Genomic DNA, 21293 nt, shown 5'->3' with positions numbered 1-21293 from the left:
AAATGTGCCACTTTGTCCATCATATGAAATAAGTGTGTGTAAAAATGTGAAGGTCTCCCCCTCTGGTCAACATATGAAATAACAAGTGTGTGTAAAAAATTGAAATGCGCCCCTTTGGCCAACATTTATAATAACACGTGTGTGTAAGAACTAAAAGCTTACCTTTTTTTATATTTGCATCATATGTTTATATTATTAAGGTTGTAAATACAAATCTTTATATATCTAGAAAGGGTGGTCCTAAAGAGGTAGGCATTTTTCCGAGGTCTCAAGAAGGTAGAATGTGTGTGTGCTGAGTGGAAAATGCGACCTGCTGTTGAACACCGTCAGGAGTGTTTGCGTTGATAGTGAAGATCCGTGAGAGTGCGCACGCACACACACATACACACACACAAACACACAAAGGGGGGAGCAACCTCCCTCCCATCGCCATTCAGAAACGACCACGATGACCTCTAGCCCAAATGTGTGATGTCATCTGTGATGGTCACATGACCTCGGTAACGACACACACACACGCACGCACACACACACACACACACACAAAGGGGGAGCAACCTCCCTCCCATCGCCATTCAGAAACGACCACGATGACCTCTAGCCCAAATGTGTGATGTCATCTGTGATGGTCACATGACCTCGGTAACGACACACACACACACAAAGGGGCAAGCAACCTCCCTCCCATGGCCATTCAGACGACCACCATGAACTCCAGCCCAAATGTGTGATGTCATCTGTGATGGTCACTGACCTCTGTAACGACACACACACACACACACACACACACACACACACACACACACACACACACACGCGCAGGCGCTGCATCTCTCAGTCACGTCCTACTGCAGAATGAGTGACCCCTCCCCCCACCATCAAGGACCAATCACTGCCTCACTGTACGGCTGCATCGCCATGGCAACGCTTATTCTGCCACGTGACTTTGTGACTCGACTGTGCGTGTGCACACACACACACACTCACACACACAGCTTTAAAGAGTCGTTCGCTCATGTTAGCTTTAGCTTGTTTGCATTGACAGCTGGCGGGTGACCTTTGACCTTTGGCTGTGTGCTGAGCTCACACTGTGAAGACAGTCTGACCTGGTCACATGACCTGGTCACATGTAGGGTTGGGTATCGTTTGAATTCGAACGATTCCGATTATTTGTTTCGTTTCCGATTCTTTCTTTTTAAAAAAAAAAAAAAAAGGCGGGGTCAAAAAAAAGTTTAGGATATTTTAAATGAGCTAGCTAACCTACAGTCTTTCTGAACGAAATCGTCTGACATTCTCCATCAATTTTAATTCTATTAACTTTTTATGAACTTTACTATAAATTCCTCACAGGGCTGTTTTCAAGAAGAATATAAATATCAAATCTATGAACTTGAATATAAATATTAGAAATTATGAATACATTTTCATAGGGGTACACTTTCATCAACAGAGCTTTATTTTTGAAAACCTCATGAAAACACATTTACACACACAAGTGTACGATGCTGCAGGTACTTAAACATCCTCACATTGTTTATAACGGGAGCCACCAGCAGTAAGAGCAATTCTGACCGAGAAAGCGACAATTTCCCCATTAATTTGAGCGAGGATGAAAGATTTGTGGATGAGGATATTGATAGTGAAGGACTAGAAGAAAAAAATAATGATAATAATAAAATAAAAAGCGACGGCTCCGGACGGCGGCAGTTTCAGATGTAATTAGACACATTTACCAGGATAATTCCAGAAGATCCCTTATCTGCTTATTGTTTTAATAGTGTTTTAGTGAGATTGTAAAGACATACCTCGAGGTCAGATGGCTGCGGTGAACACGCAGTGTCTCAGAGAGAAGCCAAGCTCACAGCTGCCTTTTTTGACAGCTACTGCAGGAGGACGCATAATCCACTGATTTCTCCGGTAAGATATATATCACAATTTTCCCATCCAAAAACATGCTGGTTGACGTAGAGAAAACATGTTCACTTGACCGCTCTGCTTCACAACAAACAAAGAAACACCGGCTGTGTTTCGGTGCTAAAGACAGCTGCAATCCACCGCTTTCCACCAACAGCATTCTTACTTATAGTCTCCATTATTCATTGAACAAATTGCAAAAGATTCAGCAACACAGATGTCCAAAATACTGTGTAATTATGCGATGAAAAGAGACAAGTTTTAGCCGCAAGTGGTGCTGCGCTAATATGTCCCCTCCAACTCGAGACGTCACGCGCACGCGTCATCATTCCGCGACGTTTTCAACAAGAAACTCCGCGGGAAATTTAAAATTGTAATTTAGTAAACTAAAAAGGCCGTATTGGCATGTGTTGCAATGTTAATATTTCATCATTGATATATAAACTATCAGACTGCGTGGTCGGTAGTAGTGGGTTTCAGTAGGCCTTTAATATGTTGTTAGCATGTTATTGTTAGCCTGTTGTTGTCAACATTCTGTTGTTATCATCTTGTTGTTAGCATGTTTTTGTCAGTGTTCTGTTGTTAAAATGTTGGTGTTTGTGTTTTTGTTTTGTTTTGTAGTAAACATGTTATTATGTTGTTAGCATGTTATTGTTAGCATGTTGTTGTCAGTGTTCTGTTCTCAATGTATGTTGTCAACATGTTTTGAGCTCATTTTTGTTTGTGTGTTGTTAGCAAGTTGTTGTTAGCGTGTTGTTGCTAACATTCTGTTGTTATCATCTTGTTGTTAGCATGTTGTTGTCAGCGTTCTGTTGTCGATGTATGTTGTGAACGCATTGTTGTTAGCCTGTTGTTAACATGTTGTTGTCTGCGTGTTGATAGCATCTTGTTTTTGTCATGTTGTTGTCAAAATTCTGTTGTAGCATTTTGGTGTTTGTGTGTTGTTTTTTTGTGTTGTAGTTAGCATTTTGTTGTTAATAATGATGTTAGCGTGTTTTGTTAGCATGCTGTTGTCAGCGTTCTGTTGTCATTGTATGTTGTCAACATGTTGTGAGGGCATTGTTGTTAGCCTGTTGTTGTTAACATGTTGTTGTTTGTGTGTTATTAACATGTTGTTAGCGTGTTGTTGCTAACATTCTGTTGTTAACATGTTGTCAGAGGTCTGTTGTATGGATGTTGGTGTTTGTGTGTTAGAGTTAGCATGTTGTTGTTAATATGTTGTAAGTGTGTTATTGTTAGCCTGTTGTTGTCAACATTCTGTTGTTATCATCTTGTTGTTAGCATGTTTTTGACAGTGTTCTGTTGTTAGCATGTTGGTGTTTTTTTCATGTTGTAGTTAGCATGTTGTTGTTAATATGTTGTTAGCGTGTTGTTGTTAGCGTGTTATTGTTAGTGAGTTGTTGCCAGATTTCTGTTGTCAATGTTGTGAGCGCATTGTTATTAGACTGTTGTTGTTATAATGTTGTTTGTGTGTTGTTAGCGTGTTGTTTCTAACATTCTGTTGTTATCATCTTGTTGTTAGCATGTTGTTGTCAGAGTTCCGTTGTACGCATGTTGGTGTTTGTGTGCTCGCGTGTTTTAGTTAGCATGTTGTTGTTAATAATGTTGTTCGTGCGTTATTGTTAGTGTGTTGTTGTCAACATTCTGTTGTTATCATCTTGTTGTTAGCATGTTGGTGTTTGTGTGTGTTGTTTTTTCGTGTTGTAGTTAGCAGTTGTTAGCAAGTTGTTGTCAGCGTTCTGTTGTTAATGCATGTTGTCAACATGTGAGTGCATTGTTGTTAGCTTGTTGTTTTTAACATGTTGTTTGTGTGTTGTTATCATCTTGCTGTTAGCATGTTGTTGTCAGAGTTTTCTTGTTAGCATGTTAGTGTTTCTGTGTTGTTTTTTCGTGTTGTAGTTGGCATGTTGTTGTTAATATGATGTTAAAGTGTTATTGTTTGCGCGTTGTTGTCAGCTTTCTATTGTCAATGTATGTTGTCAACATGTTGTGAGCGCATTGTTGTTAGCCTGTTTTTTTTAACGTGTTGTTGTTTGTGTGTTATTAGCATGTTGTTGTTAGCATGTTGGTGTTTGTGTGTTGTTCTTTTTGTGTTGTAGTTAGCAGTTGTTAATATGTTGCTAGCATGTTATTGTTAGCATGTTGTAGTCAGCGTATGTTGTCAACATGTGAGTGCATTGTTGTCAGCCTGTTGTTGTTAACCTGTTGTTGTTTGTGTGTTGTTAGCATGTTGTTGTTAGCATGTTGTTGTCAGCGTATGTTGTCAACATGTTGTGAGCGCATTGTCAGCCTGTTGTTGTTAACATGTTGTTGTTTGTGTGTTGTTAGCGCGTTCTAAACGCGTTGTAGTTAGCAGGTTGTTGTTGTTAGCATCTTGTTTGTTTGCTGTTGTCAGCATAGCATCTTACCTTTCCCGTAGATTTGACGCCTTTCCACACACAAAAATAGATGAGCAACCAGACAGCCATCAGACACAACAGCAGCTCCCAGTTGATTTCACCCGGGTCATCTAAGCCCGACGAGATTTTCAGAACCTTGTTCCTGCACACACACACACACACACACACACACACACAGCTTTTAGTTACCCTAGTGTAGCATTTGGCTGATCTAAAAGAGATACCGTATTTCCTTGAATTGCCGCAGGACATATAGTATGCGCCTGCCTTGAATTACTGCCGAGTCAAACCCGCTTCGCAAAATAATTAGCGCATGCTTAGTATTACCGCCGGGTCAAACTCGTGACGTGACGAGTGACACTTCCCCTGTCATCATTTTCAAAATGGAGGAGGCTGATTTCAATACCGGTAATTTGAAATCACATAAAGGGAAGAAGATTAAGAGCTATTCAGTAGGATTTAAGGTCCAAGCTATTGAATACCGGTATGCTAAAAAGAACAGTAAGCAGATATGTTTTATTAATATACCGTAGCTGCGTGTGTCAAATATGAGTCATTAAATGACTCCCGCCTCCTGGTGGTAGAGGGCGCTAGTGATCCTTCTTGCGACTACTCGGCTGCAGAAGAAGTGACAATGAGTGACGTGATAGGTGCTGGGACTGATATGATGCACGGGGGTGCACGACGGACCTTTTAGGACAGGGGTCGGGAACCTATTTGGCTGAGAGAGCCATAAAAGCCAAATATTTTAAAAAGTATTTCCGTGAGAGCCATATTGTTACGGCTCAGACTCCTGCCAACGGCGCTCATCCGTCTGTGCGCTCCAGTGAGCGCACCTCAGGACACGGTCACAGGCGCGCACATCCAGGGACGCCAGCAATCAGCATTCACCAGCAATCAGCACACTTGCAGGTAATGAAGGAGCTGCCTTCTTAAGCCTGGACAACCTGCCATCGCTCGCCGGAGTACAGTCTTCTGTCATGTACAGTAAGCCACGTCCTGCTTATGCATTCCTGCTCTCTCTGTCTGTTTTCCCTTCCGTGTTTCATTGTCCTGTCATCCTACCGCAGACTTCCGTTCCCGTATTTAACGTTGCTGTGTGTGTAGTCATTCCTCGTCGTTGTTCCCCTGCTTCCCGGATTGCCCCTTGGATCTCGACCTCCCGCTTGGACACATTAGTACCGACGCCTCTCGCTCGCCCTGGATCATCTGCCTGCCCCACGGACTTCCGTGTTCTTTCGCTCTCCCCAACATTTATGGTAAAACCCTCCAGTTAAATACTACACATAGTCTTACACCATACACACTCTTGGATCTAGTTCACACTCCATTTCCTTAGTTTATGTTTATTTTGTTTGATTATTATATATATGGTTAACATATATAATAAATCTATAGAGCTACTTTTTCCTCTAGTGTCTGTTGCCGTCACCTTCCCCTGTTAAACCATAACACATATAATATATTTTTTTAAGACCGAATACAACGAAATGCGTGCATTTTTAAATGAGACCAAAATGTTTAGAGTATAATAAGTCTCTTATTCTTTTTAATAACATTGTTATTCTGAAGCTAACCAACAATAAATAAAATACTTCTTACCATTAATGCGACTTCTTGAACAGGTGCGGTGGAAACCGGATGGATGGATTAATATGCATGAGAATGTTTTGTATTTTGAACGTTATTTTGACACTGTGCTTACCAGCGGAATTATTCATTACTTACCGTGTTAAGCAATGTCAGCTAAGATTTATCTGAGAGCCAGATGCAGTCATCAAAAGAGCCACATCTGGCTCTAGAGCCATAGGTTCTCTACCCCTGTTTTAGGATGTAACACTCCTATGCTGGCTATGTAAACAACCGGGCTGAAATAAAGCATGTTCCAGTCCTAAATACCCAGTGTATTATTTATACAATAACACTTCATGGTGGCAGCGGTGGGATAAAGAGATCACCCACGGAGCCGAACGGGAGGGGGAGTTGTCCGAGGATAATTCTGTCGTCGCCCGCACTTGAGGAGCCGAGCTAACTGATAGCAGTGGTCTGATAGCAGTTTTCTAAACTGGACTTTCAATCAAGACACAGAGACTTTTATAACTGAAGAAATATAAGGACGACTTCTATAAACAAGTTATCGATGCTTTTGATCAGAAGGGACTGGCCTGGACTTCCATCCATCCATCTATTTTCTACCGCTTATTCCCTTTGAGGTCGCGGGGGGCGCTGGTGCCCAGACTTCATTTATAAGTATAGGTAAGACCATAATAAAGTTTTTTTTTTAATGTGCTTTTCATGATGGTATCCTTACATCACACTAAAATTTTTACCGCATGCCTTTGGTAAGTGCCGGAGTGAGAAGAGGTTTTAAAATAATTAGCGCCCCGGCGGCAATTCAAGGAAATACGGTATTAACAGATCAATGTTTCTTATGAGGTCCAACTAAAGGTGTACCACATGTTGTACTACAAGTAGTAGTACATTTAGTACAACATGAAGTACACATGTAGTAAAACATCCTATAACGTGTAGTACAACATGTAGTAGGACATTTAGTACATGTAGTAGGACATGTATTAGTACATGTCCTACTGTGTGTCCTACTACATGTCCTACTACGTGTCTTACTACGTGTCCTATTACTTGTATTACTACGTGTCCTATTACTTGTCTTACTACGTGTCCTACTATATGTCAGACTACCTGTCCTACTACATGTCCTATTACATGTCTTACTACTTGTCCTACTACATGTTCTGCTATATGTTCGACTACGTGTCCTCCTACATGTCCTATTACATGTCACACTACATATCTTACTACATGTTCAACTACATGTCCTACTTATGTCTTACTACCTGTCCTACTACACGTTCTACTATATGTCCTACTACATGTTGTACTGCTTGTCCTACTAAATGTCCCACTAAGTGTCATACTGTGTGTCCTACTACATGTCCCACTACGTGTCATACTATATGTCCTATTACGTGTCCTACTACATGTGCTACTACATGTCCTACTGCATGTCATACTATGTGTCCTAAAACATGTCCTATTATATTCCGACTACATGTCATACTACGTGTCCTACTGCATGTCCTAAAACATGTCCTACTATGTGTCCGACTACATGTCATACTACGTGTCCTACTACATGTCCTACTACGTGTCATACAATTTGTCTTATTACATGTCCTACTATGTGTCCTGCTACATATCCTACAACATGTCCTAATACGTGTCCGACTACATGTCATACTACGTGTCCTACTACATGTCCTACTACATGTCATACAATGTGTCCAATTACATGTCCTACTATGTGACCTACTACATGTCCTACTATGTGTCCTACAACATGTCCTACTACATGTCCGACTACATGTCATACTACGTATCCTACTGCATGTCATATATGTCCTACAACATGTCCTACTACGTGTCCTACTACATGTCAATCTACATGTCCTACTACATGTCATACTATGTGTCCTACTACCTGACTTATTACTGCATAATCTACTACATGTTCTACTACGTGTCATACTATGTGTCCTACTACATGTCCTACTGCATGTTCGACTGCATTTCCTACTACGTGTCTTACTACATGTCCTACTGTATAATCTACTACATGTCCTACTAAGTGTCCTACTACATGTCCTACGACCTGTTCTATTATGTGTCCCACCACGTGTCCTACTATGTCTCCTACTACACATCCTACTACATGTCATAGTACATTTCCTACTACCTGTCCTATTGTGTGTCCCACTATGTGTCTTACAACATGTCAAGCTACACGTCCTACTACATGTCATACTACATTTCCTACTACCTGTCCTATTATGTGTCCCACCACGTGTCCTAATACACGTCTTACAACATGTTATACTACATGTCCTATCATGTGTCCCACTACGTGTCCTACTACATGTCCTACGACTTGTTCTATTATGTTTCCTACTATGTGTCCTACTACATGTCATACTACATTTCCTACTACCTGTCCAGTTATGTGTCACACTACATGTCCTACTACACGTCCTACAACATGTCATACTAGATGTCCTGCTACGTGTCCTATTGCATGTTCTACCATGTTATACTACATGTCCTACGACATGTCCTACTGCGTTTCCTACTACATGTCCTATTATGTGTCCCACTACGTGTCCTACTGCAAGACCGCGGGAGCAGAACTCACTCCCAGAACTCAATGATGGGGGATCTGGCGTGGGCGAGGTCGGCGCAGGTCAGGTTGCCGTTGGCGAGGAGGGCGTGTGTACGGTTGTCGGTGGCGTTGTTGCAGTGATGGAGGCTGTAGGCGTCCAGGCAGGAGTTGGTGTTCCAGGCGTGGTCACAGGTGGACCAGGGCAGCTGGGTGCTGAAGGACTGGATGAGGTAGTAGAAGGCCCAGGCCAGCACCATGATGTAATACGTGTTGCAGAAGAAGACGATCACCATCGACGCGTAGCCCAGTCCTGCGTGCACACGCCCCACAATTCAACACCCTGATGGCGCCATGCGGACAGGAAGTCCCTGGGGGCGTGGCCTACCTTTGAAGAGCGGCGCAATGTTCCACACGTTGATGCTTCCCGCCTTCATGAACTGACCCAGAGAGATTTCCAGGAAGAAGATGGGGACTCCGCCCACAAAGACGATCAGCATGTACGGGATGAGGAAGACGCCTTTATGACAGGAAGTCTTCATCAGTGACCTCGTTAATGTACAAACCCCGTTTCCATATGAGTTGGGAAATTGTGTTAGATGTAAATATAAACGGAATACAATGATTTGCAAATCATTTTCAACCCATATTCAATGCACTACAAAGACAAGATATTTGACGTTCAAACTCATATACTTTATTTTATTTTTTTGCAAGTAATAATTAACTTACAATTTCATGGCTGCAACACGTGCCAAAGTAGTTGGGAAAGGGCATGTTCACCACTGTGTTACATCACCTTTTCTTTTAACAACACTCAATAAACGTTTGGGAACTGAGGAAACTAATTGTTGAAGCTTTGAAAGTGGAATTCTTTCCCATTCTTGTTTCATGTAAAGCTTCAGTCGTTCAACAGTCCGGTGTCTCCGCTGTCGTATTTTACGCTTCATAATGCGCCACACATTTTGGATGGAAGACAGGTCTGGACTGCAGGTGGGCCAGGAAAGTACCCGCACTCTTTTTTTTTTTTTACAAAGACACGCTGTTGTAACACGTGCTGAATGGGGCTTGGCATTGTCTTGCTGAAATAAGCAGGGGCGTCCATGAAAAAGACGGCGCTTAAATGGCAGCATATGTTGTTCCAAAACCTGTATGTACCTTTCAGCATTAATGGTGCCTTCACAGATGTGTAAGTTACCCATGCCTTGGGTACTAATGCACCCCCATACCATCACAGATGCTGGCTTTTGAACTTTGCGTTGATAACAGTCTGGATGGTTCGCTTCTCCTTTGGTCCGGATGACACAATGTCAAATATTTCCAAAAACAATTTGAAATCTGGACCCGTTAGACCACAGTACACTTTTCCACTTTCCATCAGTCCATCTTAGATGATCTCGGGCCCAGAGAAGCCGGCGGAGTTTCTGGATGTTGTTGGTAAATAGCTTTGGCTTTGCATACTAGAGCTTTAACTTGCACTTACAGATGTAGCGACGAATTGTATTTAGGGACAGTGGTTTTTTGAAGTGTTCCTGAGCCCATGTGGTGATATCCTTTAGAGATTAATGTCGGTTTTTGATACAGTGCCGTCTAAAGGAATCGAAGGTCACGGTCATTCAATGTTGGTTTCCGGCCATGCTGCTTACGTGGAGTGATTTCTCCAGATTCTCTGAACCTTTTGATGATATTATGGACCGTAGATGTTGAAATCCCGAAATTTCTTGCGATTGCACTTTAAAAAACGTTGTTTTTAAACGGTTTGACTATTTGCTCACACTTTCTTGTAAAAGACTGAGCATTTTTTGGGAAGCAGTTTTTATACCCAGTCTTGGCACCCACATGTTCCCAGTTACCCTGCACACCTGTGGGATGTTCCAAATAAGTGTTTTATGAGCATTCCTCAACTTTATCAGTATTTATTGCCACCTTTCCCAACTTCTTTGTCACTTGTTGCTGGCATCACATTCTAAAGTTAATGATTATTTGCAAAAAAAACTTTTTTTTATCAGTTTGTACATCAAATATGTTGTCTTTGTAGCATATTCAACTGAATATGGGTTGAAACTGATTTGCAAATCATTGTATTCCGTTTATATTTACATCTAACACAATTTCCCGACTCATATGGAAACGGGGTTTGTAATAATTAACGCAGCAGCACTTCTAAGGGCCAATATAACACATCATAACTTTATATCCCGTGTGATCATAAACCTTGACCTGAACTGACTCTTATTGTGTTGAATCCCTATCGAGACGAAGCGCTTTGTTTTGTAGGTTTCACTTGAGTCATACTTCAAATCATGTTCGCCATTCTCCTCATTTCAAGTCATAGCTCGCATGAAGGAAATACCTGACAGAATGGCGCTATCTCGCTAGGTGGCAGCGTGCTAAACTGTTAGCATGTTAGCGGTCTCCATATTAGATAGTTTACATTAGGGGTGTTCAAACTACGGCCCGCAAGACGTCACCTGTTTAATTTGAATAACATTACATTCTGATCGCTGCAAACAGACCGCCATGTTGCGGATAACAGCCGCGTTGCTCAGTAGTGACCCTGAGCTTTTATTTTGAAACTGCACAGCTTTATTTATGTGACCTAATCCAAACAAACTTTCCCGCTCATGCTGCAAATAAACTATAATCAACACAATAATTTAACACAACCTTGCTCATTGAACTATGTCAACTATGTCAATGGGGGTTGAATCACAAAAATTTAGCTGTTCGGCCACAATACCCAGCAATATGTTTGGAGGAGTAAAGTTGAGGCCTATAATCCCAGGAACACCACACCTACTGTCAATCATGGTGGTGGTAGTATTATACCCTGGGCCTTTTTTGCTGCTAATGAGACTGGTGCTTTAAATGGGAGAATGAAAAAGGAGGATTACCTCCAAATTCTTCAGGACAATTTAAAATCATCAGCCTGGAGGTTGGGTGTTGGGGACAGTTGGGCGTTCCAACAGGACAATGACCCAAAACACACGTCAAAAGTGGTAAAGGAATAGCTAAATCAGTCCTGACAATGTGTGGACAATGCTGAAGAAACAAGTCTATGTCAGAAAACCAACAAATTTAGCTGAACTGCACCAATTTTGTCAAGAGGAGTGGTCAAAAATTCAAGCAGAAGCTTGTGGATGGCTACCAAAAACACATTATCGCAGTGAAACTTGCCAAGGGACATGTAACCAAATATTAACATTGCTTTATGTATCCTTTGACCCAGCAGATTTGCTCACATTTTCAGTAGACCCATAATAAATTCATAAAAGAACCAAACTTCATGAATGTTTTTTTGTGACCAACAAGTATGTGCTCCAATCACTCTATCACAAAAACATAAGAGTTATAGAAATTATTGAAAACTCAAGACCGCCATGACATCATGTTCTTTACAAGTGTATGTAAACTTTTGACCACGACTGTATATGTGAATATGTATTGCTACTTTACATCCAGCCTGCTTTTGGCCCCCGGCCACATTTTTCTAGCCCAATGTGGCCCCTAACTCAAAAAGCTTAAAGCAGGAAGTCAGCGTTTTTGTTTCATTTTCCGTTTTTTCGCGGGAATTTTCCTCGTCACATAAATAAATATTAGCAGATATGCTGACGTCTAATAAAAACTACACTTGGAAAAATCCTCTCGCGTTCTAAAATACTTATTTGACTCATCATTTGTGTCTCCGTTTCCGACAAGCGGAACAGCTGAACATGTTTTACTGCCCCTGTTATTATTAAACGTGGACTAAATCTAAATCTAGAACAGTGTGCTTTTCCTAGTGGGAGCCTCGCCTCCTCGCCTCCTCGCACACGCACGTGATTGGCCCAGGGCGGAAAGTGACACGTTAGCACACTAAGCTGCGGAGCTACAGTTAGCGAGCTAATCTGGCTAATCCAAGCGAAAATCAGTGTGCTAACTGAAGGAGGAGGAGGAGGAGTAAGAGAAGAAGAGGAAGAGGAAGAATAAAGAGAACAACGAGAATAAGGAGGAGAAGAAGAAGGAGGGGGGGAGAAGAAAGAGGAGAAGAAGAATGTAAGAGTTGGAGAAGAAAAAGAAGGAGGAGGACTAGGTGAAGCAGGGAAAGTAAAACAAGAAAAATAAAAATGAGAAGAACGAGAAGGAGAAGAAGAAGCAGGAGGATGAGGAAAATGAGAAGAAGTAGGGGGAGAAGGAGGACAAGAACAAGAGGAAGAAAAGAGGAGAAGAAGAAGGGGGTTGAGGAGGGGTGAAGGAAGAAAAGAAGAAGGAGGAGAAGAAGAAGAAGAAGAAGGAGGAAAAGTAAAACAAGGATGAGGAGAAGAAGGAAAAGGGAACAAGAAGGATTAAGAGAAATAAGAACAAAAGGAGAAGGAAAAAAGAAAGAGGAGGAGAAGAAGGGAGAAAGGGAGAATGAGAAGAAGGAGGAGAAGAAGGAAAAGAAGAACAAGAAGAAGGAAAAGGAGAAAAAGAAGAAGGAGGAGAAGAAGAAGAAAGAGGAGGAGAAGAATGAGAAGGAAGAGAAGGAGGAGAAGAAGAAGATGGCAAAGAAGGAAAAGGAGAAGAAGGAGGAGGAGGAAATGGATAAAGAAGAAGAAGGAGGAGGAGGATGAGAAGAAAGAGGAGGGGAAGTAGGAGAAGGAAAAGAAGGAGGAGGAGGGGGAAAAAGAGAACAAGAAGAAGGCGGAGAAAAAGGAAAACGAGAACAAGAAGAAGGAGGAGGGAAAGGAAGGAGATAAGAGAAGAAGAAGAAAGAGAAGAAGAAGAATGAGAAAAAGGGGGAGAAAAAGGAAGCTGAGAAGAAGATGGAGAAGAAGAAGAAGGAGGAGGAGGCAAAGGAAAGAAGAAGAAAGAGGAGGAGAAGAATGAGAAGGAAGAGAAAAAGGAAGCTGAGAAGAAGAAGAAGGAGGAGGAGGGAAAGGAGAGGAAGAAGAAAGAGGAGGAGAAGAAGAGGAGGAGGGAAAGGAGAAGAAGAAGAAAGAGGAGGAGGAGGAGGAGGAGGAGGAAGAGAAAGAGGAGGAGAAGAAGTAGGAGGAAAAGGAAAGCGAGAAAAAGGAGGAGAAAAAGGAAAGCGAGAAGAAGGAGGAGAAGAAGGAGGATGGAAAGCGAGAAGAAGGAGGAGGAGAAGAATAAAGAGGAAAGCGGGAAGAAGGATTAGAAGAAGAAGAAGAAGTAGGAGAAGAAGAAGAAAAGGGACAAGAAGAAAGAGGAGGAGAAGAAGGAGAAGGAAGAAAAGAAGAAGGAGAAGAAGGAAAAGGAGAACGAGAAAAAGGAGGAGGAAAAGAAGAAGGAGGAAAAGGAAAGCGAGGAGAAGGAGGGGAAGAAGAAGGAAAAGGTAGAGAAGAAGAAGGAAAAGAAGGAGAAGGACGGGTTGATGGAGGAGAAGAAGAAGGAGGAGGAAGAAAAGGACTTGATTGTAATGACTTGTGTGATGAATTATTGATAATCAGGTCGCGCTCGTTATCAACGTTATCACACACCAACACGTCGATCATTGACAGATCAAACAAACAGACACCTCGCGACCTCTGACCTCTACGTGTTGAGGAAAAAAAGAAAGTGGGCTGTGACAGGCAAAGGAGGCAGGGGGCGGAGCCTGGAGGTGTGCCAATAGGATTAAAGGATTACTGTCAACTGGCGCTAAACTCCGCTGCACGTGGCGACCATGATGATGATGATGATGATGATGATGTCCCACCCCCTGTATCCTTGTGACCTTTGACCCTGGCTAAACCACTTGTTGCCATGGAAATGCGAAGCTAAGCATCTCCTTAAGATCAGCATGCTTCACGGCGTGGTGTGGTTTATAGGTGGGTTACTATGGCAACCAGACTGATGACTCATCCAAAACTCACACTCTCTGACCTTGAGAGTGTGTGTGTGCGTGTGCGTGTGCGTGTGCGTGTGTGTGTGTGTGTGTGTGTGCGTGTGTGTGTGTGTATGTGTTTGTGTGTGTGTGTGAGTGTGTGTGTGTGTGTGTGTGTGAAGGATGAAGGGTGAATGGAGAATAAAAGGGTGTCACGCCAAATTTCTTCCCCCCTACAAAAACCTTTCCCCCATTTACTTCCGGGGTCATGTTTCCTCTTACGACAGGAATATCCTCAAGTCAATTTGTCTGATTAATACAGACGTTTTGTTAACGCATATTTTAAAAATATAACGCTATATTATAAAAATACCGACGTTTTGTTAACACTATATTATAAAAAATTTAAAAAAGCCTACCCCCCATTTACTTCCGGGGTCACGTTTCCTCTTACGTCATCCCATAGCTTGTGTTTGTAAATAGTTTTTTTTTGTTTTTGATTTTTTTATAATATAGCGTTAACAAAACGTCTGTATATTTATAATATAGCGTTATATTTTTATAATATAGCGTTATATTTTTATAATATAGCGTTAAAGGCCTACTGAAATGAGATTTTCTTATTTAAACGGGGATAGCAGGTCCATTCTATGTGTCATACTTGATCATTTTGCTATATTGCCATATTTTTGCTGAAAGGATTTAGTAGAGAACATCCACGATAAAGTTCGCAACTTTCGGTGCTAAGAGAAAAGCCCTGCCTCTACCGGAAGTCGCAGACGATGACGTCACATCTTGGATGGCTCCTCACATATTCACATTCTTTTAAATGGGAGCCTCCAACAAAAAGTGCTATTCGGACCGAGAAAACGTCAATTTCCACATTAATTTGAGCGAGGGTGAAAGATTTGTGTTTGAGGATATTGATAGCGACGGACTAGAAAAAAAAAAAGCGATTGCATTGGGACGGACTCCGATGTTTTTAGACACATTTAATATGATAATTCTGGGAAATCCCTTATCTTTCTATTGTGTTGCTCTAGTGTTGTAGTGAGTTTAACAGTACCTGATAGTCGGAGGTGTGTGTCCACGGGTGTCTTGAGGCCAATGTCTCAGGGAAGTCGACGGCAAGCTTTATGGACGGCGCAAGTTCAGCTGATCTCCGGTAAGAAGCGACTTTTTACCACAATTTTCTCAACGAAACCTGCTTGTTGACATTCGGTCGGGATCCATGTTCGCTTGACCGCTGTGATCCATAGTAAAGTTTCACAAGGAATCCCCGTGTGTTTGTGTGGCTAAAGGCTAAAGCTTCCCAACTCCATCTTTCTACTTGGACTTCTCCATTATTAATTGAACAAATTGCAAAAGATTCAGCAACACAGATGTCCAAAATACTGTGTAATTATGCCATTAAAGCAGACGACTTTTAGCTGTGTGTGTGCTCAGCGCTCATATTCATAACAGCCCGTGACGGACGTTTCGAAGACGAAACTCCCGGGAAATTTAAAATTGTAATTTAGTAAACTAAAAAGGCCGTATTGGCATGTGTTGCAATGTTAATATTGTGGTGAACTGAAGTTTCATGATCTTGTTTGTATATCGATTTGCACATCAGATTGACTCTCTCTCTCGTCCACAGTCTGGAGTGCAGCTGACGCTGGTCAATCCAACACACCTGAGGTTGATTAGCGTGCCTTTATTAACTGGGTGCTTACGGCCCGATAGCGCCGGTACTTTGTGGTTACTGCTGTTTCTCACACATGACTGTCATTCTCGTCTCACTTGCTAACCCTCGTGTTTGGCTCGTGCATCTTACAGGTTTGCCTGTTTACCGAACCCCGACTAGCGCTTTCAGTTTCACTTCATTCTTGAAGTATGTTTCCTAGCCTCGTCTAGAGATTTATTTTTGTACTTTGCTCATTTGATTTTTATCTTATCGGTCAGTATTATTCCTAGTCTTTATTAGCGCTTTCGGTTTAGTTTTGGTATTTATCTAAGTAGTTTTTATGGTGTGTTTTGTGCTCCACCATCACTTTATGTTTTTGTGGCTTCATCCTCCTTACGCCTAGAATAAAGGAATAACTTTTTGTCTACAAACAATACGTCTCTGCATCCTTGGGTTCCATCTAATTCAGCTCCTAACAAATATTTCATCATTGATGTATAAACTATCAGACTGCGTGGTGGGTAGTAGTGGGTTTCAGTAGGCCTTTAACGCTATATTATAAAAATACAGACGTTTTGTTAACGCTATATTATAGAAAAAGAAAAAAAAAGCCCACTCCCAATTTACTTCCAAGGTCATGTTTCCTCTTAGGTCATCCCATAGCTTGTGTTTGTAAATAGTTGTTTTTATTTTATTTATTTTTTTTATAATATAGTGTTAACAAAACGTCTGTATTTTTATAATATAGCGTTAACAAAACGCTGCAAATAATCGGACAAATGAACTTAAAGCAGTCTGATAGTTTATATATCAATGATGAAATATTAACATTGCAACACATGCCAATACGGCCTTTTTAGTTTACTAAATTACAACTTTAAATTTCCCGGAAGTTTCGTCTTCGAAAAGTCGTGTAATGATGACGTGTACGCAAGACGTCACGGGTTTTTAGGACGTATGAGCGCTGCACACACACACAGCTAAAAGTCGTCTGATTTAACGGCATAATTATTCAGTTTTTTGGACATCTGTGTTGCTGAATCTTTTGCAATTTGTTCAATTAATATTGGAGAAGTCACAGTAGAAAGATGGAGTTGGGAAGCTTTAGCCTTTAGCCACACAAACACACGGTGATTCCTTGTTTAAAATTCCTGGAGGTAAAACTTTACTATGGATCAAGAGAACATGGATCCCGGCCAAATGTCAACCAGCAGGTTTAGGTGAGAAAATTGTGGTTAAAAAGTCAGTTCTTACTGGAGAAAAGCTGAGCCTGTGCCGTCCATAGCTGCCGTCGACTCCCCTGAGACACTGCGCGACAAGACACCCGTGGAGACACCCTCCCGACTATCAGGTACTATAAAACTCATTAAAACACTAGCAACACAATAGAAAGATAAGGGATTTCCCAGAATTATCCTAGTAAATGTGTCTAAAAACATCGGAATCCGTCCCAATTCAATCACGTTTTTTTTTTTAAACTATTTATTTATTTATTTTTAGTCCGTCGCTATCAATATCCTCAAACACGAATCTTTCATCCTCGCTCAAATTAATGGGGAAATTGTCGTTTTCTCGGTCCGAATAGCACTTTTTGTTGGAGGCTCCCATTAAAAACAATGTAAATATGTGACATCATCGTCTGCGACTTCCGGTAGAGGCAGGGCTTTTCTGTTGGCACCGAAAGTTGCGAACTTTATCGTGGATGTTCTCTACTAAATCCTTTCAGCAAAAACATGGCAATATCGCAAAATGATCAAGGATGACACATAGAATGGACCTGCTATCCCCGTTTAAATGAGAACATCTCATTTCAGTAGGCCTTTAAGGATATTCCTAACGTAAGAGGAAACGTGGCCCCGGAAGTAAATGGGGGTGGGGGGGTGGGATTTGGCGTGTCAAGGTCGCTGAAGGAAAGGAAGGCAGGACACAAGGAGACATGGAAGAAAGGAAAGCGCACCTAAACAAAGGTCAAACCAAAATGGCCGCCATTGAAATAAGTGCCCTTCAAAAGTGACTTTGGTGCTAGCCACGCCCACCGGCAGCGTTGCCAGGGCAACGACGACAAGACTGGGCGAGCGCGTCGCATGGCGATCTGGCAACGCGGCGCCTGGACGCTCAATCAATAATCAAGCACGAGTAAACATTAGCGAAAGTCATGTGACCACTATTTGTGAAGGTTAGGGACTTGGAGGTGGGCGGTCTTTGTAAAAGCCAACTGGCAGGGTGGGAGGGGTTTGTGAGAGTCGGCGGTCTTGCCTCAGATGGTTGGTAAAAAAGTGACTTAATGGTGGGAGGGGTTCATGTGTTTGGGGGCGGGGCCTGTTCCTACCTCCTCCGTTCTTGTAGCACAGGTAGGGGAACCTCCAGACGTTCCCCAGGCCCACAGCGAAGCCCACGCAGGACATGATGAAGTCCATCTGTCTGGTCCACGTCTCGCGCTCCTGGTGCCCCGGCACCGCCCCCACGACCACGCCCCCTTTCTTGCCGTCCGCCGCCATGAGCGGAGCCGGGGGGAGGAGCTGACTCCTTTTGGCCTCCTCCGGGAGGAGCAGCGAGCAGGAGGACGAGGCGGTGGGAGGAGCCTGCTTGTCCATCAATCAAATCAATATTAATGACAGATAAGACGTAATAAAATGGCTGAGGTGGAATGTTCCAAAGCCCGCGCACGCGCACACACACACAGACACACACACAGACACACGCGTGCACGAGAACGCACTGTCTCAGCTGTCAATCAAAGCACGCGCTGCACTTTTCCTGGCTGGCCGTCCCCCTTTCCCCCCCCCAAAATAAACCAAACAAATGAAGGAAAGCCAAATATAGAAATGAAGATAATGCGCTCCGTCGACGTTCAGAAGCAATCCACAAAACATTTGAATGTCAGCTTGAAGAATCTCATCAGATCCTCGCTGCGGGGCGTCGGGAGGCGGCGGCGGTGGGGTCACCTCCTTCGGAGTCGTCTGGGTGTTCACGGGAGCGCGCGCATCGCCATCATCACGCGAGGCGAGCAGTCGACGGCACGCGCTTTTAAAAGCGGCTGCGCACGTCACCGCAAAAGCCCCGCCCACCACCTGTCGCGCGAAGTCACGAGGTGGGGGTCTCCCTGGCGCTTTTTCCTTCCCACGGTCACGATGAATGACACTCATGAATATAAATGAGGGCCGAAATGATGAATGAATCTGTATGAACAAAAATTTTAGCCTTGCAAAATCATTATTCTGTAGGCCAAGTTTTATATTCATAAATGCAAGTTTCTCAATACCCAACCTGTCTTTTGTGCCTTTAAAAAAGATTTAGAATTCTACAATAAAACACTCTCTACCTCTAACAACAAAAAAAGCTGTGAACACGATGATGCTGAGATATATATGTATATATATATATATATATATATATATATATATATATATATATATATATATATATATACACACACATATATATATACATACACATACATATATATATATATATATACATATATATATATATATATATATATAAACAAAGTGCAAAGCCATAGGCTCACTCAATTTCAATAAAGTAGTCTTGTGATTTTTTTCCCCACACATACATATATATATATATATATATATATATATATATATATATATATATATATATATAGGCCCTGCGATGAGGTGGCGACTTGTCCAGGGTGTACTCCGCCTTCCGCGCGATTGTAGCTGAAGTAGGCGACAGCGCCTCCCGCGACCCCAAAGGGAATAAGCGGTAGAAAATGGATGGATGGATGGATATATATATATATATATATATATATATATATATATATATGTATGTATGTGTGGGGGAAAAAAATCACAAGCCTACTTCATCTCTACAGAACTGTTTAATGAGGGGTCCCTCAATCCTCAGGAGATTGAGGGAAGAGGGAGAAAACCTGACGATTGAGGGAACCCCTCATGAAACAGTTCTGTAGAGATGAAGTAGTCTTGTGATTTTTTTTCTCCACACATACATATTGCGCTCTACCACGGTATCGAGCACTATTCTCTGGATAATCCAATCAAGGTATATATATATATATATATATTGTATTCTATTTCAGTTACTTTGAATTTACAACCCCCTGGTGCTGTTCTGTTTTATTTTGTACTGTTTTTGTTCTGTTTTGTACTGTTTTTGTATATATTCTGATCATTGTTTCTCATGTGTTTGTTTGTGAATGTTGAAATTTATAAATAAACGTTTTTTTTTTTAAAAGGAAGAAAATAAATATTTTTTTTTTGATTGCATGTAAATGTTGAATGTTATGAATAAAGGTTTTGAAAAAAAAACAATTAATGAATGGATCGTTACAAAAATGTTCTTTTATATTTATGCTTGTTCATGTTATGTTATTCATTAATGTATAGATAGTGAAGTGAATTATATTTATATAGCGCTTTTTCTCAAGTGACTCAAAGCGCTTTATGTAGTGTAACCCAATACCTAAGTTACATTCAAACCAGTGTGGGTGGCACTGGAAGCAGGTGGGTAAAGTGTCTTGCCCAAGGACACAACGGCAGTGATTAGGATGGCGTAAGCAGGAATCGAACCTGCAACCCATAAATTGCTGACACGGCCACTCTACCAACTGAGCTAAACCGCCCCAGATAGATAGATAGATAGATAGATAGATAGATAGATGGATAGATAGATAGATAGATAGATAGATAGATAGATAGATAGATAGATAGATAGATAGATAGATAGATAGATAAATAGATAGATAGATAGATAGATAGATAGATAGATGGATGGATAGATGGATAGATAGATAGATAGATAGATAGATGGATGGGGGGAGGGGTTGCCCACATATTCGGGCTTCTCCAAGGTTTCTCATAGTCATCATTGTCGACGTCCCACTGGGGTGAGTTTTTCTTTACCCTTATGTGGGCCCTACCGAGAATGTCGTTGTGGTTTGTGCAGCCCTTTGAGGCACTTGTGATTTAGGGCTATATATATAAACATTGATTGATTGATTTATTGATATTTATTCCTTCAGGAAAATTTTTATTTTAGCAGCAGTGTACAGAGTTTGGATCCATTTAAAAAGTAAAAAGTAAATAATGGGGGTATAAATGGAAACAAAATAGAAAAATATTACAATAAGAATAAAAATAAAAAGCAACAATGGGAATAAAAATACAAGTAAAATAAGAATATAAGAAGAGAAACTAGGAATATAGACATGACTAAAATAAAAATAAACGTTTAAATCTCGTAAAAAATAAATCCCATCCCTACCGGGGTGGCAGCAGCCTCAGCTAACCAATGAGGTTTAAACCTTATATATTGCATTATTGATTCAAAATGATGACCTGCTGCAAAGAAAACGTATTTGTCTCC

General features: G+C 41.5%; 1 protein-coding gene across 3 annotated transcripts in view; it reads right to left on the bottom strand.

Moving 5' to 3' along the window:
• slc6a8 (solute carrier family 6 member 8) overlaps positions 1-18993 on the bottom strand; it is a 34070-nt gene extending 15077 nt beyond the window's left edge. Inside the window, exons 1-5 of one of the 3 annotated variants that reach the window (XM_061889275.1) lie at positions 18884-18993; positions 18268-18520; positions 8876-9007; positions 8524-8800; positions 4323-4455 (exon numbers count right to left, since the gene is read on the bottom strand). In XM_061889275.1, the coding sequence (XP_061745259.1) occupies positions 4323-4455; positions 8524-8800; positions 8876-9007; positions 18268-18436 (711 nt within the window). In that variant the 5' untranslated portion in view covers positions 18437-18520; positions 18884-18993. Of the gene's footprint in view, positions 1-4322; positions 4456-8523; positions 8801-8875; positions 9008-18267 lie in introns of all 3 variants that reach the window. The other 2 variants (XM_061889274.1, XM_061889273.1) reach the window with 2 other exon arrangements.
• Positions 18994-21293: the final 2300 nt, after the last annotated feature.

The sequence above is a fragment of the Nerophis ophidion genome, linkage group LG27 (genome assembly GCF_033978795.1).
Source record: "Nerophis ophidion isolate RoL-2023_Sa linkage group LG27, RoL_Noph_v1.0, whole genome shotgun sequence".
Classification (NCBI taxonomy): domain Eukaryota; kingdom Metazoa; phylum Chordata; class Actinopteri; order Syngnathiformes; family Syngnathidae; genus Nerophis; species Nerophis ophidion.
This window is presented reverse-complemented; position numbering and strand designations above follow the sequence as displayed.